Genomic DNA, 23,260 nt, shown 5'->3' on the forward strand with positions numbered 1-23,260 from the left:
GCCTCCCAAGACTACCTTGAGAACTCGGCCTCTAAACATAGGTAGGATTTCTTCACTAATAAACTGGACATCAGTTTGTGAGATCCAAGATAAAACGTACATAAACCTGTTAGCAGAGCTCCAGAGAGTCTTAGATTTCATATTGCTGCAACATATTACTTTTTATATATATATCTCACAGCTGCATAGCTTTGTCCTTTACCTTCCATTGCATTACGTGCTTAAGGAGATAAGGAAAGATCTAAAAAAAAGCATACTTATTTCTGAGAACCAAATTTATCTGGATTGGGTGCCTCAAAGTCCCTTACTTCCCAGCCCAGGGGCTGGAGTCGCATATGAACTGGTCACGGGTGTAAACAGGGCGTGAGGTGATGGCTGAAGAAAGTTGGCCATGAGACTGAGCTTCCTGAGGTAGGGGAACGGCCAGGGGAGGGATGGCGGGCCCCGCCAGCCGGGCTGCTCGGCAGGAGGCCGGCTCGGCCCCCGCACCTCCCGGGAGCCCGTGCCCCGCGGTGATGGCGGCACCGCCTCAGGCTCTTGAGAGCTGAGCCCTGGAAACTTTTCGCTGCAACACCAGGTGGTCCGAGCACGCTCGTACTCCCAGATGGGACCGCAGGCAGCCTTTACCAGCTATCGGAGCCGGCCAGGAGCAGGACCCTTTTCCCGGTGCCCGACGAGCAGCCCGGACTGCAGCGGCAGGGACATGCCGGCAGCCCCGCCGCGGCTCCGGGCCCCTGGGCGTCCGGCCGCCACGGCTCTCTCAGTGCCAGCCCCTCCCGCCGCCATCTTGGTAACGCGCCGCCAGGCGGCCCGCCGCTGCCGTGAGCCCGCACACCCCCGCGGGCGGCGGGGCCCCGCTGAGCGCGGGAACGCCGCCGCGCCATGGTGAGGAGCAGGGCGCTGTGGAGCTGCTGCCTGCAGCTCGCCGCGCTGCCCTCGGCGGCGGGCTGGTCAGGTGGGAAGCCGCAGCCGTTCTACGGCTCCTGCTGGAGAGCCGCGGAGCCGCCGCGGAGGGGGTGGAGCGGCACCATGGAGGAGGAGGAGGAGGAGGAGGACGAGACTCCTCACGGGCAGCGGCAGCCCGGGAGGTGAGCGGCTTTCCGGCGGCAGGCAGCGCTCCGGGGGCGGGGGTCGCTGCCCCCGCGCCTTCCTGTGGGCAGGGAGGAACTGAGCCGAGCGGTGCGGCGGCTCCCGCCCCGTGCCCGCCCGGAGGAGCGGCACCTGCCCGACCTGCCGCCCTCGAAGCCCGGCTGGCGGCCGGGGGAAGGGGAATCGGAGCGACGCGGCGCTGCGCACCTGCTCCGAGCACGACAGCGGGGCTCGCTGGGCGTACGGTACCGGGGTCCCGCCGGGGGAGCGGGCTGAGGCGCGGCGGGGGGCGGTGGGGAGCCCCGCCGGCGGCAGCGGGCAGAGCGAGGGCGGCCGTCCGTCCGCTCGGAAAAGTTGGGTGGCGGGCGGCGAGCCCTGGCTGCCGCCCGGAGAGGAGCCGTGTAACCCCGCGGCCTCCCGCGGCGTGCCGGCCCCTGAGGCGGGGGCGGGCAGTGTGCGCCGCCGGTGCTGGCGCGGCGCGGGAGCCGGGCCATACCCCTGCCCGGCAGCCGGCGGGTGGCGGCCCCCGGACGGTGCCGCGGGGGCCGGTGACAGATACCGAGCAGCGCCAGCAGCAGCTGGGACGGGGAGACCCTGACACACCGATGAGGGAAAGCCTGGAGGAAAAGGTGCTACCTGCCCTCCCGGCGGCACTGCGTGCCTTTCCTGTAAACTGACGGTAAAGTACGCTGCGGTATCGCTGCGAGAGAAACAAGTTATATAATCGCCTATAAAAAAACCACCCCAAAACCAGACAAAACCCGCGCTTCGGAGTATTGACGGCTTAGCCAGTGTTTTCCTTTGAAGAGAAGACGCGAACAGATGTCGGTCGTTGGCATTTTCCTTTCGTTGTATAGAGTGAAGTGGAACGTATTAATAAAGTCATTTAATGTAATTAGTTCCTTCCATCTCAATGATCGGCAATTATCTCTAGCAAGGATTTAGGGAAAGTATTTGTTGGATGGCTTGACGGCATGCAGTTAAGTTTATACCAAACTTCTGCAGAAACGGTTTTTCTAGCGGTGATGATTTCTTACTCTTCTATTTGCTAAACGGCCATTACAAAGCAAGTTTTCAATTTTAAAGGAGAGGACTGTTTGTACTTAGTTTTTTATTTTTCAAACTACATCGACCTTTTTAAAGTGACATAAAAAATTAAAGACAGTGACAGGAATGTCACTTTTGTTTTCTGGCAAAAGACCCTTGAAAATACTCATGCATTTTTTAATTCATAGTACTGGCTTTATCGGTTAATAAAGTAGGAAGCCTGATTCATTTTATAGGTAAGAATTCCAGGAAGACGAGAAGAAATAAGACTTCTTTGTGATATTAATGTGAGAAATATTGCAACAATTGCTTTAGAAATGCCCAAAATTATCTGAAATTGAAATACCTATTTTAAAAAGGTAATGGGAGTTTTCAATACCTGGAGACTGGAAAACCCTTTCTGATTGACTCACTGTGATGGAGGTAACGTTCAGGAGAGGAGGAATTAAGGGATGACAGTGAAACTGTTCAAATATAAATAACAGTTAATTTGGCTTCAGCTTGGTCCAAATCACAAGAGATCTGCAGCCTTTTTAAAAGGAAGCAACTCATTATTATTTTCTTTACTTGTATTAACTAAGCAGAAATCTGCTATTTCCTCAGCCTTTTCAAGCTCAAGATTGAACCAAAAGTGCTAATTCTTCATTCAGAAATAGCTTTAAAGTTCTTTTCTGCAAATGGGAAGGCAGTTGTTTTGTCTAGGTTGAGAAAAATGGAAATGCTGACGTTAATTAGTGCCTTTATATGTAACACCTGCTGCAAAATTATTTTTTTCTTTCATCTATGAATCCTTTTGTGATCTCACGTCAATATTTTTTTTCGGTCAGTTGCTGTAAGTATGTAGTCTGCAGTATGCTGGCTAGCACTGTGATCAGAATCCTACTTCTAATACACCCAGAGCCAGAATCATGGTAAATGACTTAGTCATCTTGTGTCTAAATCCAGCTTTGAGTAAAAACAATTTTTTTCCAAACAGATGTTGCACTTGGTTTCAATATTCTTAGAAAATCTAGGAAAGAAGTTGTTACATACTGTTTGCATGTAATATCTTAGTATTTAGCAGCTGTATAAAGGGATGATTTGGGTTTGAATAGCATACAACTGTGCCCAAGGAGATAAACCTTACAAAGCTGTTGAGCAAAGAGAATTGGGCATTACCAAGTGACACTGTGAAAACACTTAGCTGCTGTTGTGTCCCTACTGTGAAAAACAAGGTTTGATCAGTTGTTGTATGAGTGAAAAGTCAAGTGGTCAGGAATGTATATCAAGATGTATATCAAAGAGATTTTTCTTGTGTAAGACCTGTTACCATGGTTAGAGCTGGTAGTGCTACTGTCTGCTGAGTAAGGCTTATGGTAAGATTTCAGTTTTTGTTGCTTATATTGGGAAATAATTTCAGTTGTTTAGGCAGAAATCTCCCGTGCTGTGGACTGGTTTTTGAGGGAGGGTTTCAGTGAGCTTCAGCTGTTTCTGATAATGAGATTGTGGCAATAGCAAGTTGTTTATGTGTGTCTATTTAGGTGAGTTATAAAACATTTTGTCTCCTTAAAACACTCACATATATAGGATGGTGCCTTGAAAATTAGTAGATGGCTCACATTTGGGTTGGAAATGTGCCTTGACTCTTCCATAAGAAAAAAACCCTCCAAAACCAACAAACCAAACAGCTTTTAACACTTTTGTTGTTCACTAACAACCAAAGCACTTTGCATTTCATTTTGAGTACACGAAGAGACATCATAATCTGGAGTCACGGGGATAGAGTAGAAGCCTGGTTATATATAGGAAAAGAGGTTGTCATGAAAAATGTTAACGTGTTGTGATGTTTCTAGTTTCTTTGGGTATTTGTGTTTTGCTGTCTGGTGTTCTACCACTTGGAATTTCTTTTAGTGGCTGTGTTTCAGCTAAAGAACCATAAGGGTCCTGTATCGCTTTCTAGCTTTCCAACGTGAAGTTTTGGAGATTCAGAACTTTTCTATTTGGAAAGGCTGATGACCTTCTGGCTTAACTCATGTGAAAGATGTTTTTGAACAGTTGCATTCAAGAAAAGCATATTTTTCAACAAAGAAAACCTTCTAACTTCCTTATCTTAACTGACTTTGAAATGATTTGTTTGGATTTCAGTACATTTTAAGTTATAAATATGTTACAGAACGATGTTATAAATACTTCTGTAAAATCCATATATCTGGGGGTGTATGTGTGTGTACTTACATATACAGACAGAGGAAGAGAGAGAATGTTGTTGGGACAAGCAAAAATTTAGCTTATATTGAAATCTTAGTAGATTTAGAATAAATTCAGGGGAATGATTTTATATTGTAGAGAGATGGCATTGGGACCTGCATGCTTGGACTTTGAAGAGAGGGAATCAAATAGACAAGCATTTAAATATATGTATAAACAAAATTGTATGACTGTATTAACTTAATAAAAACTAGTTCAGTGCTTGGGCGTTGCTGCACTTCCTGGACAACTGAGGTTTTACAGGGTTTTAAAGGATTATTCTTAGTGTAGTCTAGAGAAAGTTTGCATAGGAGTTTGTTCCTTTCTGGCAGGGAGAGAAAAGGAAAAAGAAAATTAAAAGGCTTAGTAAATGAGGTGGAGATAGCAATTGCATAGTTGCAGACATGAAAATGCTGGAGTTGGTTATAAATGAACTGCTTCAGATCCTGCTTTGCCACGTGTATCCTATGGATCAAGGTTTTAGACATGATTTCTATGCACTTTTGTGGAAACAGTTCTTACCTTGTCTCTATGGCCATGCTTTACAAAGGAAATCAGATTTCTACCCTAGTGTGTTCAAGTGGAGCCTTAGTTTCATTATGTGTAGTAGTATTTATTTTAGTCATGTCTAATTCACATTGAGATGTTAGATGGGAAACCTTTACCTTCAGATGGATTGTGAGCTTGTAATATTTTAAAACTTCATTTTATTTAAGAAAAACCTGTGCTGACAGCTTCAACATTACATAGTGACTTAAAATGTTAAACCCAAGATGCATAGGCTATTAACACATGGGTGTGGCTAAAGTACGTTTGTAAATGCTGAACTTTAAAGTTTGGTTGCTTTTTCTAATAGTAAACCCCATTTTGGAAAGGTTTGCCTCTGTTACTAGCTAAAGTCATAGCAGCAGACCAACTGAAACTCATGAACTACTTGCACAAATACTTACAGGAGTGGACCCGAGGCTGGAACGCTGAAGTTGGGGTCCAGATCCTGTAGCTGGATTGGTACGAGTTTCATGTTTGCTTTTTTGGAAAAGCTGTGTTGAAATTCTGTGCAAGTGGCAGGGCCATCCATGGAGATTATTGTTGCTGTTGGAATCCAGGGTTTATCTGCCCAGCTGTGCGCATGTGCTATCTTCTCTTATCTTTTTGTGGATTTAAAAAATTGTCTGCATTTGATTTGTGATCCAGTTACTATCTTGCGTACCCTAACACAGCTGTAAAGCACAAACCTTGCTTCTGTATGTTGTTAGCCTGAGTCCTGCAGAGCAGGTAAGAAAACTTTCATTCCAAGTCTTGTGTTTTCAACATTCTTCTCTATACATTTAGTTACATGAAATCAGTTGTTTAGGGAAAGCAAAGGAAAGCACTTTCTGGTGTAGGGAAATTTGACTGCTGCTTTCCTTTGGTGACTGCTTCAGCAATAGCACAGAATTATACTGCTCTTGTGTTTAATCATAATAGTAGTCTATGCTGCTTTTTTGGCATGTGTGATGGCCACATGCCAGCTTCTGGATACATTTATTCAAGACTGCAGTAAAAGATGATAGTAGAGAGGGAAATAACTTATTTTAATAGGCCTGTATAGCTAAAGAAATTGGCTACTGGGTCTGTCATCTCTGTTAATATGCATGGCCCCTATGGGCAACTACTGTCATGTCAGGGATCATAACCTAAACAAAATATGCATGTAACAGCAAACTTCTGTAATATTAAATACAGCTCATAAACATGTTTGGGGACTACAAAGTGCTCGTATTAGACAGGAACAGTCAGCTGGGACACCTGGAAACAAGAGTAAAATAGTTATGTATTGTCTTGGTTCCAGGAAGAGGCATCTTTATGCAGCTGAGACAATGCCCATAGCTGATCAAATTTAACCCAGGGTTGAGAAATAGCTGGCTGCAGGTACTACTGATGGACCTGACTCCAGAGCTTGTTTGCATTTATATCCAGAGGCATGTAAGGGTGTAGCTGATAGGCACTCCTAATGACTATGAATAACTTTCTGTTGGTTTAGTTCCCCTAATGAATGCAAGGAAAATAGAGGTTGGAATGTGTAGTAACGGAGTGGGCTGCCTTTTGGGTGGTAGGTAGCTGCTGAATGTGCTTGGTTATAATAAGAAACATCGCTCTGGGAGGAGGCAGCCAGAGAGTTTAAGCAGTATGAGGACTAAATGCGAATGAAACCTTGGGTAGGGTTTGATTGAAAATGAAATATATTAAGGGTAGGGGGAATCATTGAACCTAACTTGGCGGTGTATATAACTGAGCTACGCTGAGTGAATTCTAAATGGAGGGTATGTAATGAATTACTTCTTTTGGGTTTTGTTTTTTTTTTTTTTTAATAGCAGCACTGGCATAAGTAGTTTTTGTTTATAACAGCATATTCCTGTTCTCACCCTTCCCTGTCATAGCTGGTTTGTTGGTATAAACACTTGCATGGTTACACAGTGATGCAGGTGAAAATTAAGTGCTTCTCTATGAGATGGGAAGGTAGGAAGTGACTATCAGCTACATCAGTTTCTTGATCTAATTCACCATGTGGATGCAAATGTTTGTTTTGGCAAGCCTGGAGGAATAATGAGGGCAGAAATGGGTTGGTTCAGGATGGTGGCTGCTTAAGTAATACAGCTGTTGTAAGAATGTGCCTAACAACAGACAACCATGGGTAGATGCTTCACATTTGCTTTATTTGTAAGTATTTTTTCTCTCTGTTATGTCTAAATAAAACTTTGCTTTGTTTTACTGTTGATCCTCAAAATTAGATAAGAATGATAAAGGTTTCATCCTAATTCTATGAGATTGTCTATGGAGACAGCCATTTCTCTTCCTTCTGTCAACTCAGTTACTAATTTTGAACAGTACACAAGATCACTGTAGAGTCAGGATACTTACAGATCTGTTGAGAACAGAGAACTGGGCTGGCAGCTTATAGCTGTGCTATGAAATGGGTACACTGAAGAATGGAAGAAGGCTGTACTAGCATGAATTTTTTGCTTTGTGGATGTTTGGAAAATAGGGAAATAGGACATCACATGGAATCCCAAGCTGGCTGTTAAAATGTCAGATAATTTGAATGAAAATTTCTGCAGTTCTTGTTGTTGCTTGCAGCTTTTAATGGGAAATCTCAAATAATAAAAGTATTTATAGATCAGCTAGTTGCAAGCTTGAGAGATCTCCTTTGTGCAAAATCATAAGACCAAGAGCATCTCGAATAATTGCTGTTCCAATTGCTGTTGCAGTCAAAAAAATGTGTAGTGAAAGAAAACTTCAAAGTTGCATAGAAGTATAAGGTTTGCAGACAGCTCAGGTTCTTGCTTTGATAAGTCTACAGTGGTATGATGAACAGCCTGAAGTACTGCACAATAGAAGTTTAAATGCATTCAGAATTTTCCAGTCTCAAACTGTTCATTAATTAAAGCAGACAATTTCAGACCTGAAGGAAAAATAAAAGCACAGCCAAAACTTAGCTGGCAGTCATTTTATAGTTGAGTGTGTGGGAGCCTTTTTTCAACAAATGACTTACATGCGCCTAAGTGTTTGCAAATACTTTAACTTGTAGCTGAAATATTTTTTTCCTTTTTATTTCTCTTTTTTGTTTGTTTGTTTCAAGCCAAAAAGTGTTCTTTTTGCAGTCATGAAAAATATGTACGTTGAAAGAAAACTTCCAGGTTGTGTAGCAGTATATGGCTTGCAGAAAGCTCAGATTCATGCTTTGGTAAGGCTACAGTGGTATGAGTTTGCTAGGAATTGTGTGCTGTCCCTTTTAGGTGATGCGTAGTGCGGCCCAGTTCTGGATGTAGTCCATACAGAGGGACAGTGATTAGAAATGAACCAAACTGGTTGTTTCAAAAATAAAGAAAATCTAGGATATTTGGAAAGCTGCGGAATGTTTGCAAGGCAAGTGTAGAGTTGTGTAGGTGTTGTTGGGTTTCAGTAAGCCATAGATTCAAAGTAACTCTTTCTTATACTTTCTGGCTTAAGGATTTGTTAAATAAGGACCACGTTTCTGTGTAGGAAAGAAAGATAAATCTGTTCTGGCAGACTTCATGGTTAGTAGTGGTGTCTGTGCATGGCTGTATACTTAGTAGGGGGAACTACATCCATTTCAGTTATGGGGTAGTGGATGTTAGAGGCGATTGGGTGGAAAAGGTGGAAACTCGCACAGTAGATTTTATGCCAATGCATTTCTTCTTCAAATAAGGTTAAAATAATTATGCTTGAAGCTCTGCTGTGTTTAAAAGACTATTTAAAAGGAAAAAAATTAATGTCAGAGTTCTTCTTGTAATGTTAATGTATCCTGCTTCCAACCTTCTTTTGGAACAGAAAATATTAAAATAATCAAAAGTTTAACTATGCATTTTCCTAAATAAACAAAAGACTCAAAGCCGAAGTATTTCTATCCAATTTTCGGTTATATAAGCAATGCTAAAATAAATAATTGACCCCAAACCTGTTCTCTTAAGAGCTATATCCTGTTTACAGGTGTAAGCCTGTTTGCTGGGACATAAGACATGGGTTTTCCATGCCATATCCTGCCTGATCTACAACTTCTCTCTCTTGCTTTGTGGATTACTAGGGCCCCCTTAGTATTTGGTGCTGGAAAACCAGTTATGTGAGCTCTGCATTTTGATTCATGTTAGGCTTCATCCTATTCATCAGACGTGGTTTTCTTCCCCTCTGTCTGGAGTACCTTCTGGCCTCATGGATTTGGCATGACTAATGGTCTCCTTCAGTAGTTTGTATGTCTTGGTCCATTTCCTTTTCTGAATTCATTTGGAACAGTAAAGAATCTCTGAGTGCAGAGAGGGTGGCTGCCTTGTGTCTTGCCTGAGCCTCTCTTACAGATGGTGGCAACCTACTTGCCTTTGTCTGGGGGTAAGTCCCCTCATCCTGAAGGATGGGTTCCATTTATTAAGAGAGCAGTTTAATGCTTTTAAGTAGAATAGTGGGTTTTATCTTTGTTTGAAAGTGTGGAATATATGAGATACCTTCTGGAACTTTACAATAACAAATGTTCACCAAGGACATCACTCTTTCCCCATCCTCCCAAGTGAACACAGTTCCGCTCCAGTTTGATTTTGGTGTCTTTTATCGCTCATAATTTAGTTGGCAATCCAGTGCTTGCATTTATTTCTCAAGTGCCAAGCTATTATTTTTTGGGGGGAAGAATTCAAGAAAGTTGGATGAAAAATCATCTCATTTCTGATAGGGTATTTTCTATTATTTAAAATATACCTGCCAAATCTTGTTTGAGAGACTTTCATTTTAAACTAATGATTGCTGGCTTTCAAGAAACTATCATCTACTTTTTTTTTTAATATGAAAAATTAGATTGCTTTTACTGTATTCCATTATTATTCTAGGATATATTGTGCCAGTTTAAATGAAACAGAAAGGAACTGGCAAGATTGATACTTCAAAGGAATGTACAGTTCATCAGGAATACTTTTGTCAGTTAATTGTTTGTAAATGTGTCCCTTTCTTAGGCATGTAAAAGGGCTTAAAGTATTCTGTGAGCACTGAGGTCTTTTATCCCTTCAGTTGCTTATGGAATACTAATGAAAGTAATGTATGTGCATCATGTGGAAAATATGTTGGCAGACAGATACCTGCAGTGCCTTAAATGCTTTGGCATTGTCTTTGTTTAATCAGCATAGTTGATCCCTACTTCCCCTAGAGGTTTATACTTTCAGAATAGATCAAAGGTTTATATGAAAATTTAAGCAAAAGTAGAATTCGCCTATTTTAGAGATGAATGAATAGATAAACAGAAGCTTAAAAATAAAACCTTAGGCACTCCGGTCTCTAATTTAAAATGTCTTGTAGGAACAATAATTATGGTAGTTATATATATTGAAAAATCAGACATCTGAGATGTAACAGACGAATTTCCTGGAATTAAGTACCTATCTGATTAAACTTTCGTGATTTGTTTTCATGATGCTTTCTAGAAGAGTGGATGTTTTATGCTGTGTCTGCGTGCTTTGCTAAATTAATAAGCTGACTTGGCATTGAAAATGCTCTTTGAGGAGTGCCAAAAAACAAAAACAAACCCTCTTAAGTTAAAGTAACAGTTAAAATATCCATTGCTATTTTTGGGGTAGTCTGCCTTTTTGTGGCACTGATTCTTTTTGTTACCATTTCTGTCTGCTTAAAAGGGTATAGAGCAAGTTGCGTGGCTGTTCTATTGAAGGCTGATTCCAGTTAATAGTGGAATAGAGAAAAAAGCCTAGGAGTATCAACAGTTAAATTAAAATTATGATGCAGATGTGATATCTTATTGCTAAATAGAAAATAGGTAAACAGGGTGGCTTCAGTAAAACTATGGGGAAACTATAGACTAGAAAGCAATTACATTAAAATATGATTATGACCAAGGGTGATATTTATAAAAAAATTCTATGAGCAATGTTTTCTGAACATTGTTCATGCCTTATCAGAAGTGAATTGTGATATGTCAGTATTTTATCTCTGCTGTATGGCATAATAATGATTATTTTGTTACGAAAATTTCACAACATCTCTTTGCAACAGACACTGTACTTTCTGTGTAGTAGTTGCAGGGATGGGCTCTGTATTTGAAGTTGGAGCATCACTAGTAAATGCATTTGGGTTCAACTTGATAACACTTCTTATATGTGTGTAAAATCTTAGCGGTAACGTTGCAGTGACACTATATTTCTTTTCCCCTGTAATTATGAACTTACGAGGGGCACAGTGCGTTACACAATTTCTAAGAAAACTGTGGGCTTTAATTCTGTTCTCTGAAACTGTTGAGTGGCCTGGCGCTGGTTCATCAGCCCAGTGCTGCTCATATGATCACACAACTGAAGTTTGAGTGTGAGTTAATGAACTAGTAGACAGGCTAAAACATGTGGTGGAGGGTTTTCCACAGACAAACTTCAGTTTCTTATCCAGAATTATTCCTGCACCTAAGCAGTAGATCATGTTATCTGTTCGTTACTGGTCACCTAGTTTTATCTAGGTAGTTTCTAAGTACCAGAAAGTTGTATGCTCTTTACAATAGCAATCTATTAAAAAAAAAAAAACAAAACCAAAACTGTCAGAACAACTGAAATGTTGAAAGTAAGTATGGAGGCTGAAGTATTTAGCTTCAACTGAATTGCTTTAGCAACTTTTAAAATAAAATAGAGATATTTGTTTTTTCTACCTTGGATATAATGAGGACTCTATATTCTTAAACTCTGCAACACTTAATGTGCAGTTAGGAATAAGAGACTGACTACTGAGTTCACGGTTTTCTAAGAAATGTGCCAGAATTATGACTTTATAGAAATAAGCTTTTCTCAGTTATTTTCTCACTTTTTTTAGTATTTTACAATGGAATTAAGACCAGACATTGCAGCCATGATTTATTTGATATTTTCCAATTTTCTGTGGCCTTTCACTAGTCAGTTCAGTTAAATGTGTGTGACAATCGTATTTGAAACAGTTACTTTTACTGTTTATTACAATAAGCTTTTCCTTGATTTTGGGCAAAATAGGAAATAGGACCAAATATTTGTCTTTTGTGTTCTGACTTTTCTGTATGTACATGAATCTTGTCAGTAGAAGTAATGTGTTATTAATGCTACAAGAGGCTGCTGCTCTTACTACAAAACAAAAGTCGGTATATAGGCAAATCCTAAAGTACTGTATAGTTGCAGTGTCTCTTGGACAGTTTTGCAGGATCGTATTACATCAGGTACAAAATGTCATTAGCTTCAGGAGGAATTTACTATTCTTCCAAAATGTAAATTAAGGAACCCTTCCCCCTCACTCTTGCAGTTGGTAGATAATAGTGTTAGTATCTGAAGCTGTGCATACTGGGAAGTAAAATTCTGCCTGAACTGCAAAGAGATCTCATGGTTACTTGCCGCAGCATGTTTTTGCAGTCTTTTGTGTAACAGCAACTGTTTTAAAAGCGTATTTTGTTGAGGAAAAAATACAGTAGATCATAAAATGAGAAAGGCAGGCTTGTTTCTGATGTGTGTGAGGGCATTCAATCTTATGAATATTGATGTTAGTCCAAGAAAAGATTGATTAATTTAAAATTTATTTTAGTTCTCCTCAAAAAGATATGGATAAGAAAACGGATGAAGAGCAGCCTTTGACTGCGTGTAGCCAGTATCCTAAAGAAGCGGTGAGGAAACGTCAGAATTCGAGTCGAGGTTCCAGGGGTAGTGATTCTTCCAGGACTTCCAGGAAAAGCTTCAGGCTGGACTACAGATTGGAAGAGGATGTAACTAAATCAAAGAGAGGCAAAGATGGGAAGTTTGTCAACCCATGGCCAACATGGAAATCACCAACCTTGCCAAATATTTTGAAATGGTCCCTCATGGAAAAAAATAACAGCAATGTGCCATGCTCAAAGCAGGTAAATACTTGTATGTTTTCTGTTCCTTATTTAGACTGCTTTTAGCTCTGCTCTAATCAATAAAATAGGACTGTTTCTAACTAATACTTATTAGGCACCTTTTGGAGACTTCTTCTAAATATTGTTATTCTGAATTTATTATCACTTTATTCTTTTCAAAAGGTGGGTTAATACTTTTTCCCTCCTTCCCAATTTATCCGGCTCAGTTTGTTTCCAAAAACAATCCCCCAAAATGGGCCCCCTAACTCAGTCATAAATTACAGTTACAGTTTCCTTTTTAATAGGTGCTACTTTATGAAGCATACCATTAAAATCATTCATATTGCATGAAATAGCTGTGGTATATCTCATTTGAAAAATTTTGCCTTTTTTTTTGCTCAGACTGCCATTTACTACATACATTACGTCTTTCATAAAAATGTAATAAAAACTTGCTGTCATTTACTTAGGAAAGTGTTTGCAAATCTGTTTCTCTGTTTCCATACACAGGAGAAAAAAATTGCATATGCTAAAACTAACCTGAGCAAGTATTTGTACTGAAATACTAGAAGTTCACTGCCAGTTTACTGGGAAACACCATTACTTGGTTTTGGTGTATTGCTTCTGGCAGATACTGTATATAAAGGAGGTAGGGGAAGCAACCTCTGATAGAAGCTTCTTTTTCATGAAGAGTAATAGATACTGGGAAGTCACAGGCTATCTTTGTGGCCACAAGAAGTGTTACGATGGCTACAGTTTTGACAGTTAGGATTACTACTTGGTGTATTTTCTGATGTGTTGACTGTACTTTGGAAAAGCTGTGCTGAAGGGTGCATGACCAGCAAAAGTAGTTTTGAACAAATAAGTGTTACTAATGATTTTAAGCATCCAAGAAGGTATGCTTAAGTTATAAATCTCACAGTCAGTATTTAGCAAAGACCTTACACTTTCCATTTTTATCTTACGTGATTTACTGTGAAGGAAGGAATTTGATCAGCTTTACAGACAGGAAAGCCATGTTGCTTATTAGCACATGATGGTCAGAGGTTTGGGGATTTCTTTAAAGGTATGTGGCATGGAACATGTTTAAGGGAGAAATTATCTTTGTTGTAATAGTTCTGTAATAATTTTACTTCAGAAAGAAGCATGTCAAGCCTATATTGGTCTTCGGATCCCTTCTGACAATTTACTGTTTTAAATTTGGTGTCCTGCTTCTAGACATTACCTGCACCTTGTAGTAGTAACAGCAGTTGTACCTCAGTGTGTATAGTTCTCTAGGAAGTGTGCTGCATTATGCTACTTTGGCCACGTTTGTGTAAAATTCACGCCTCGGCTTTTTCAATTGCCTTTGACTGCTGCCCTATTCTGTATGTGTTCAATAGGCTTTGTATCTTGCCAGCACCAGTCAGAAACCTGGTTAGTGACTAAAGTACCTGGAAGGCAGTGCTGAGGTGTACTACCGAGCGCAGAGTATACTGTGCTCTGATGGCAGTGGGGAACTGCAGCACTCCCCTTTAATTTGCAAATTAACCCTTCAATAAAGGATGGCTACAAAGAAATGCACACTGTACCAGTTGCAAAGCTGTCTCTCTGACCCAGTTGGGATTCATTCTGGACTGATTTTATTGCTTTGCATATAAAATTTTTTTAATTAAATGCTTGCAGTTATTCAGGAGCTCAGTAAAGTAAATTATAAACAGAAAAACTTAGATAGGGAGATAGGGATCAATGAAATGCACTTCTTGAGTCCTCAGCCATTTCAGTGCTTGTTCCAGCTATGTTTGTTCCACACCTAAATCAACCTTTAAAGCATTTCTGAACTTGTTAAAAATCCAAAGGGCTCCATACTGTATTTAGTGCTGCTGGATAGCATGTCCTTTGAGCCGGCTCCTACTTCAGTTACCACATTGAGAGCGCCTAGTGATATACCCTGCTGTGCTGGGCAGGTTCAGTTTATCTGTAGCAAGTACTTTGCATATGTTATAAAAAAGAAGTATATTATCCAGGATATGTACTTCACTGTGTAAAAGCTCTATGTATTATAATCATGCCTTCATAACAAGCCTATATCATTATCCTGAATGCATAGACTTCTTGTATTTTCATTACAGGCTTTATTAATAATTTTCTTTCAGTGCTGTTGGAGTATCTTTGATTTTTAGTTGTTGGATCAACAACTTAGATTGTTCTTATTTCTGTAAAATCCAGTGGTATTCCAGTATGCACTAAGCGCCAAAAATCCTAAGCTAATTAGCTAGTCTTACCAAAGCGTGTCATGTGTTTCTTCTTGCTTTGCATTAGAAGGAAAGAAGAACATGGGGGGGTGGGGGGTGGGCAGGGGCACAGCAGGAAGAATTCTTGTACCACTCCAGTGATGAAGATAAGACAGTATTAGGCACATTTTGCTTCTGTTGGTAGCTGATTTGACATTAATGCCATATTTCAAAGATCTGTTGCAATTCTTATAGTATTAATGTTTCTGGTTAGTCTGACAGAGAACAAAATGTACTCTAGCAGGATAAAAGTTCCATAAGATTATGTATTTTGTTCATTATGTTGTTTTATCCTGTGGTATGAATTTAAAGAATTTTGTATGAAGTATACTGCCAATAGAACTTGTGTCTGAAATCTTATGAGTAATGAGTCCTTATTATTTTAAAAGGTAATTCTAGGGATTTTAGCATGCTTTTGTAAAATACTTCAACAAACCCAAACAACACCAAATGCAAACCCCATGCACTGAGAAGTAATTTCTTTAGCTATTTCCCTGTGTGATTTACTATAATGGCTCAACAAAATGCCTTATTTCTAATTTCATCCTATGAGGAATCACTGATTTGAATCAAAGAGGCCTGTGTATCACAAACCTGTAGATCTCATACAGAGTCTGCACTTTCCAAATTACACTGCCTTTGTGCTCTTGGTTTGCCTTGAATTTTTGTTCACAGAATTTCATTTAAATAGGTCGGGATACCAGTTGTTCGACCTGTGCTACTCTTTATTTATCAGTCTTCCTGTCTGTGTGTCCTTTACAAATGCCTTTTGTAGGGATTAGGTCTACCTTTAAATCAACTCTTCAAAATATTTCATAATGTTGACCCTAGTGACATCCCTGTAAAACCTTTAATAGTGCAGATGTGTTGTGGTTTTACCGCGGTAGGCAGCTAAGCCCCACATAGCCCCTCGCTACCCCCCCGGTGGAACTGGAAGGGCAAAAGTGCGAAAACTTCTGGGTTGAGATGAAGATAGTTCAATGAGTAAAAGCAAAAGCTGCATGCACAAGCAAAGCAAAGTAAGAAATTCATTCACTCCTTCCCATGGGCAGGCAGGTGCTCAGCCATCTCCAGGGAAGCAGGGCTCCGTTACACGTAACAGTTACTTGGGAAGACAAACACCATAATGCCAAATGTCCCCGCTTCCTCCTCCTTCCCTCAGCTTTTATTGCGGAGCATTATGTCATATGGTCTGGAATATCCCCCTGGTGAGTTGGGGTCAGCTGTTCCAGCTGGGTCCCCTTCCCAGCTTCTCACGCATCCCCAGCCTACTGGCTTTGATGCTGTGTAAGCACTGTTCAGCAATAGCTAAAACATCCTCTGTTATCAACACTGTTTTCAGCACAAATCCAAAACATAGCACCATAGGAGCTACTAGGAAGAAAATTAACTCTATCCCAGCCAAAACTAGTACGATATGTTTGAGTCCCCATTAAGAACTCATTCTTCACATCTGCCAGTTAGCCAGTTCTTTATCTGTTTAGTATTGTTTATAAATATTGCAGAATGCTAATTTTAACAACTAGTTTTTCTCAAATGTCAGCAAAAATAAAGTGGCTTCATTTAGAGTTCTCAGAATAATTTCTAGTCTACCTCTAAACTAGCTACTTAAAAAGAACACTTTCCATTTAAAAAAGTACTTACTAGTGACCTAAATTGCATTATGACGATTAATTATTAACTTCTGTATGATTTTAATTTCTTCGATATAATCTGATTTGTTGACTTAACCACATGTAATTTGGTGGGTTTTCCTAATTTCTTTTTTTGAGTATTATGTTAGTTTTCTGGATCTTCCACTTCTTTTTTTTTTAATTGAAATGTCACAATGTAATACTGTCTGTGGTTCAGATTTCTGCTGCCAGTGTCATTCCTGTGTACTTAGAAGAAAATAGAGGTAAGGAAGTGATGCTTCTTGCTTGAAGAAGCAGCAGTTTGTCTCAACCTAATACTCATACTTCGTTTATTCTTGTATGAATTAAGTGATTGTATTGTACTAACCTTATATTCAGCTTTATAGAAGGTTATCTCTTTCTCATTCCTGGAGATGGTAATGAAACTTTCTCAGTAGACATGTCTTGTCCTTAGCTCTCAGAAAAAGCAATTCCGTGAATATTTTATTACTTACAGTAGAATTGCAGGGGGTGGAGGTATGTGTGTTTTGACATATGCCCTCCAAATCAATAAAATATTGTGGAGGAAGTAACTCCCCTGAAGCTGTCAGGACTGTTTTAGCAAGGTAGACTCCTAAAGTCACAGCATCAGCTGGACTTCCAAGGGAGCAGGAGCTCAGCTCTGTATAAGCTTGCTGATTGTGCTAATTACTATCCTAGACCTAGAGAATGAAAGCAGCAGCCATTGCAGGGAGAACTTGACTAGGAATCAGAAGTGCTGGGACAGCTGTGATTTACCAGGGAGAGAGAAGAGTGTCAGGACTCTGCAGAAGCTGCCTAACACAGGAAAATTCTTCTAAAGTGACATGAGGAGTTCAGACCAGAATTGCCTGGGAGGAGAGCCTTAGCCATGCTGTGGCAGAGCTGGAAATGATCAGGCACTCAGAGAAGACCTTTTGTTTGGTTGGGTTTTTAATAGGAAAACACTTAGTTATTACAAATTAAACTTCTGCATAAGCTTCTCAACCAAACTGCAGTAAAGAATGTAACTCGAGTTCAAAATGAGAGAAAGAGTGGTGGTTGTACGACGAGTTTCGGTAGATAATGTACAGCCATGGCCTCCTTTGTGCCAACTTGGGGCTACACATAGAGTCAAATTTGGAAGCCGACTAAGCTGAAAGCTGTGTTTTCCGCCTCTGGATTAATTTTGAGCTGAATCAGTTCTGTGATCCGTTAGACTTCAGTGGGTACTCTGTAAGTATTCATGTTGGAACGAGAGGGGAGATGGAGGAAGGTTTCCGTAACTTTGTTATGCAGGAGTATGGATTTAGGTTGATTTGAAGTCATTCACGGGACTACATCTTAAACATACAGGGAGAGTAATAATTAAATTTTAATTGCCTTAAGGCTTCAATAAAACATCACAAGCATAGCTAAGGGCCTGAAGGTCCATGTTAAAAATGAGTTTGTGTTTCACAAACGTTCATTGAATTATTGGCAGGATGGGAAGAGAGAATTGTAAAAGCTAACACTAGCCAAGTGAGGTTAACCTCCCTAGGCTGCTTCTACACACAATGGGAAGAGAGAGAAGGTCTGCTAAAGGCTGATAGAACAGAGCTTTTGTGGAGTGCTGATGGGAACGTGGCATTCTCTTTCATGGGTGGGTTTGTGACTTATTTGTGCTAGGATTTAGGGATGCATCGTTTAGTTGCACGAGTTTAAACTCAAGCATTTGTTACAGTAACACTGTGTATAGATATTTTGCAGGTCGCGGAAGGCCGACTGATTACAAAGCCCTTCTCAGGATGCTGTTAGTGCTTTCACTGCAGTGCTTTCAGACTATTAGTAGGTCTCCTGGCCTGATGGCATACTCCCCAGCTCTCCTATCTCTCTCTTGACAGAGAAGTGAAAATGTTACAGAAACTGAAGATGAAATTAGGAGGAAGTACCTAGGAAAATGGTCATCAAAAAGGCATCTGTTTTGTGTTGCAGTTCTCTGATTGCCTGAAAATATAAACAAAGCATAAGTCTTGACTGTAATGATTTGTGCCTTGTATGCAGTTTTTGTTCTGTGGCCAAGTACATTCTGAAGTCTCTCATGCATATTGTGTTCTTTTTCGCTAGGAACTCGATAAAGAGCTTCCAGTGTTAAAACCTTACTTTGTCCAAAAGCCGGAACTTGCTGGGAAGACGGGAACTGGTATGCGAGTCACGTGGTTGGGACATGCCTCGGTTATGGTGGAAATGGATGAACTTATATTTCTTACTGACCCAATCTTCAGCCAGCGAGCTTCCCCTACTCAGCTGGTGGGCCCCAAGCGTTTCCGAGGACCTCCGTGCACAGTAGACCAGCTCCCTAAAATAGATGCAGTCATGATCAGCCATACCCATTATGATCACTTGGACTACAACACTGTAACGAGTCTAAATGAACGCTTCGGGAGTGAGCTACGCTGGTTTGTGCCTCTGGGGCTCTTGGACTGGATGCAGAGATGTGGTTGTGAGAACGTGATTGAACTGGACTGGTGGGAAGAGAACTGCGTCCCTGGCCACGATGCAGTAACTTTTGTTTTCACTCCTTCTCAACATTGGTGCAAAAGGACTGCGACAGATGATAACAAGGTTCTTTGGGGCAGCTGGTCTGTCTTGGGACCTTGGAATAGGTTTTTCTTTTCAGGAGATACTGGATATTGTGTTGCTTTTGAACAGATAGGTAAAAGGTTTGGACCTTTTGATCTCGCAGCCATCCCGATTGGAGCTTATGAGCCAAGGTATGAAAATAAAAGTTTGATCAAAATACATAAATGAAATCATACACATATATCAAAAATACACCCAGAAGTGAAAACTGTAGGTGTTAAAAATATACAATAGAATATAGAGGCAAAAGATGGAAATTGCTGAATGACAAAAAAAAAGCAAAAAAAAAAAAAAAAAAAAAAAAGCAGGCAGTAGGCAGTCAGAAGATGAAGTTGAAATGTTTAGGATGCTTGCCTGTGTATGTGTGGTGTTCTTGGAGAGTTTTTTCTTCACTCTTCAGCACAGCAAGGATGTATCAGCTGACTTTCTTCCACAAAAAATGTTGAGTAAAAATCTGGGATTACTTTGTGGCTTTTTTCCTGAAATAGCATCACTTAATCCAGGGCATTTAGATGCCTGCAATTTGCTGTGTTTTTCTCATGCTTCAGTCTTTATATTGGTTTTGCAACTTATCTGGAGATAAAGATGACTTCTTTATAGGGGGACATCTGTTTAAGCATCTGTATCCTACTTACAATGAGGTATCTAAACTTTTAGATGATAACATTCATAATGCTGGAAGGAAAACATGTATAGGCTGTGAAAGAAAGATAGGAATCTCAATAGCGTGGCAAAATCTGGTATCTTTCAAGAATTGCCAGGTTCTCTCTTCCGCTTTACCACCATTTCCTTAGACTATCTTCTCAAGCACACACTTTGGCATGCACTGCTAGCATGAAATTTTTTCAGGTGTGGATTTAAATCCGTGGCCTTAATGCCTGAAGGCACCAGTAATATGTCTTATACTAATAAAAGTACCGGTAAGAAAAAAATGAATCTGAAAAGGAGAGTGAAATATATGATCTGCTGTTCTGTGGGTGTGTTGGTATATTCCAGCTTGTTGATTTTGAGTTTTCTGTATGTTGTTCAGACATAACATGCTCCATAATTTTTTGGTTAGGTGAGTGGGGTTTTTTGGGGTGGGTTTTTTTGTATTAAGATTCTTTGCAACTTACCCAATGAAAGCAAAGAAATCTTGCACTGAATTAGGTGACACAAAAGATTTACTTTTGTGTTTTGGTAGGTGGTTTATGAAATACCAGCATGTGGATCCTGAAGAAGCAGTAAGAATCCATATCGATGTTCAAGCAAAGAAGTCTGTGGCAATTCATTGGGGGACCTTTGCTTTAGCAAATGAGGTAAATTTCAACACTCTACATGAGTTCACGTTTTTTGAGTGCACAGTCATTAATGAGGCTTTGCTCATGCAGTTTAACCTATGTGTCTCTAGATGTATACTTAAAATGTAAACTTCGTATGAATGAAAAGTTGTTACTATTTGTACTGCTGTCCAAAACAATGCTTAGCTTTTCATAGCCGTGGAAATATTTTATGTAATTAAGATTAATTTGAAAGTACAGAGTTATTGAAAGAAAGTAGAGAATTTCTGATATCTGAAAGCTGAGGAACGTGAAAGGTGGCGACATTTATGCAATAATAAAAGTAAACTCAGCAGTGCATCACTTGGAGACAATAATTGCATGCCCGTAGGTCAATAATCTTTTAATCATGGCTAGTCTAGTAAATAAATAGAATAATGTTTTTAATTGTTGATTCATAGTTAAGTACCAGCAAGAATATGAAAAACTGAATTATTCTGAGTTGTTTTTATTTGTTTATTTTGTTCTCCCCCCTCCCCAGCTCTAAAAGAAGGTTACCTAGGTACCTTCAAAGTGACTAAAAATGCAGTGAAAGGGAAGTAACTACATCTACTTTGGCACACTTTGTCTAGTAGCTGTTGTTCAGCTTTGTCTTTCCATCAGTTGCACGACTTCATCACGTAATTCAGTCGTGATGCTACCTAGGTTTACCTGATAAATCACGTTTTCTTTAACTTGGATATAACTTTCTATCCATGATGCTTCCAATAAGCTGTGTCACTAGTGCCCACGGTACAAATGCTACTATGTATTTAGAAGCACCAAAAAAAAAAAAAAGGATAATTTCTCCCTGCCGATGCCTTTTTCTGAAACGTTAACAAAATACTGAGGCAGCTGCGGGGGGGCTCCGCCGAAACCAGGCGCGGTTTCCACACGGCGAGGCGGGCAGCGCTGTGTTACTGAACGAGGGACAGCGCCCCCTGCTGGCCGGGAGCGCCACTCCAACCGCCTCGCTGCTCCGCGGGCATCTAGCCCAATAGGCGGCAGATGCCCGAATTTTGGATGGCAGGTTGTGCCTTGCTGGTTACTCTAAAACTGTAAATTGCCATTCTTATCGTTTAAAAACGAAACCAAACATTACATTTGACAAATATCCTCCTTGCCACGCCCCGACCCCCCGTTTTAGATCATGTTTAAAATTTAAACCATTTCTTGTTTAGAGCAGTGATACGCTTTTTTTCCCTCAAATGCTGCAATGGTATCTTTTCCCTCATGTTATTCTTATTTTTCCAGTATTACTTGGATCCTCCAGTTAAACTGAACGAAGCTCTTGAAAGATACGGCTTGAAAAAAGATGACTTCTTTGTCTTAAACCACGGAGAATCACGGGACTTGAGTACAAACGATGGGTTTGAGTAATGAAACGGTAGCATTTCCTTATAAGCCCCGTTTGATTTGAACTAGCAATTAGTGTTACAAATATTAATATGATCAACTTACAAAGTAGTTTTTTTGGAGTGAATTAGCTTTTTAGATGCCAGGTTTGTCAGTTTCAGAACTAAAACTTGCATACCAATTTCACGATAAATTTTGCTAGTTATATTGTTTATAAATTTTGAGGTGATCTAAAAACTGGTTAATATATAAGGTATTGTCTGGGAATAACTTGCAGTTTCAGCTCTATGTACACTGATAAATTACTGGGGGTTTTAAAAACTTTTCATCTTACCTGCAGCAGCAATAATAACCTCAGCACAGGACATATTCTTAGAATTAATGGCTGACTTGAATTAGTCATTGTTAGAATGTCATCTCCCAGTTGTTAGTCGTTAGTCTTCAGGTTCTGCCCTGCACTTCGATAGCTTCACTGTGTGTTTTCTGGGGTGGAGTCTTCCAGTACAGCTGCGTTGTTAAAGCACAAGCACGGTAAATTAATTACTTTACTGAGTGCTTCTACATTTTCATATATTGATGAACCACAAAAGCTGAATTTTACAATGATCTAAAGAACTGTGCCTTTTAAAGAGAGATAATTTAATATTGCATCATTGATGTGTAAAACTTACTGCTGGCCAGAGTATCTGCACACTTTCGTTGGTTTGCCAATGTTTTTAAGTTAGGCCTGAATGTGTCTAAAATAACTTTGTCAAATGCAGTCCATGACATGGAAGAATCCCTTAATGGCACTTCTCTTTGCATTGACTTAGCCTATTACTAAGTAATTTTATTTTTTTTTTTATTGTTTAGTGAAAAGTCTTAAGCAAGGGCTGTTGTATTTTTTCTTGTAGCTTCCCTCCAATTTTAAAGTTGAATGAGAGATTAAACCTTGTTAAGTATTGTAAAACTTGGCTAAATGTATCTGTATCAAATTGCCATGCTAATTTACAGAATTAAAGCCTATTGTTGCCAATAAAAAGGGTTGTTATTCTCCTTCATAGTTAATTGAAAATATTTTTTGGTTAATTATTTGTTTTGATCTATGGGGTATGTGTATTTTTTTCGCTCTTGCTGTGCATTACGTTTTATGATCATACTCCATGAAGATAAATAAAAAGACACGTTATTTGCCTGCAGTTTAAAGACATGAATTTCTGGCAGCTCATTAAAACCAGTTAATGAGATTTCATGCTAGGAGCAAACTTAAGTAATCTTTTAGCTGTTGACATCTCTTAAAAATGTATATTGGGAAGTCCTAGAAGTCTTGTAGATCTCAGTGCCAACAAAGCCAAGATCAGTTAGTCCAACTTT

The 23,260-nt window shown here is 40.0% G+C and overlaps 1 protein-coding gene across 4 annotated transcripts; it reads left to right on the plus strand.

Moving 5' to 3' along the window:
* The first annotated feature begins 275 nt into the window (after positions 1 to 275).
* NAPEPLD (N-acyl phosphatidylethanolamine phospholipase D) lies at positions 276 to 22,949 on the plus strand. 4 transcript variants are annotated; one of them, XM_027795361.2, is made up of 5 exons: positions 276 to 411; positions 12,436 to 12,748; positions 18,738 to 19,384; positions 20,437 to 20,551; positions 21,806 to 22,949. In XM_027795361.2, exons 1-5 carry the CDS (start codon positions 392 to 394, stop codon positions 21,929 to 21,931), a joined length of 1,221 nt encoding a protein of 406 aa, XP_027651162.1. In that variant the 5' UTR covers positions 276 to 391; the 3' UTR covers positions 21,932 to 22,949. The 4 variants fall into 4 exon arrangements, with proteins under 4 accessions (XP_027651162.1, XP_055663208.1, XP_055663209.1 ...); XM_055807233.1 differs by lacking the exon at positions 276 to 411 and adding an exon at positions 486 to 885; XM_055807234.1 differs by lacking the exon at positions 276 to 411 and adding an exon at positions 795 to 1,088.
* Positions 22,950 to 23,260: the final 311 nt, after the last annotated feature.

Source organism: Falco peregrinus, chromosome 6 (genome assembly GCF_023634155.1).
Source record: "Falco peregrinus isolate bFalPer1 chromosome 6, bFalPer1.pri, whole genome shotgun sequence".
NCBI lineage: Eukaryota > Metazoa > Chordata > Aves > Falconiformes > Falconidae > Falco > Falco peregrinus.

What these genes read in the sequence shown, in the direction of transcription:
- NAPEPLD (XM_055807233.1), top strand. Translation starts at nt 605, where the DNA reads ATGGGACCGCAGGCAGCCTTTACCAGCTATCGGAGCCGGCCAGGAGCA. An exon ending in ATGTGCCATGCTCAAAGCAG is followed by an intron (nt 12,749 to 18,737) that starts GTAAATACTTGT and finishes CTTTTTCGCTAG; the next exon opens with GAACTCGATAAAGAGCTTCC. An exon ending in CCTTTGCTTTAGCAAATGAG is followed by an intron (nt 20,552 to 21,805) that starts GTAAATTTCAAC and finishes TTATTTTTCCAG; the next exon opens with TATTACTTGGATCCTCCAGT.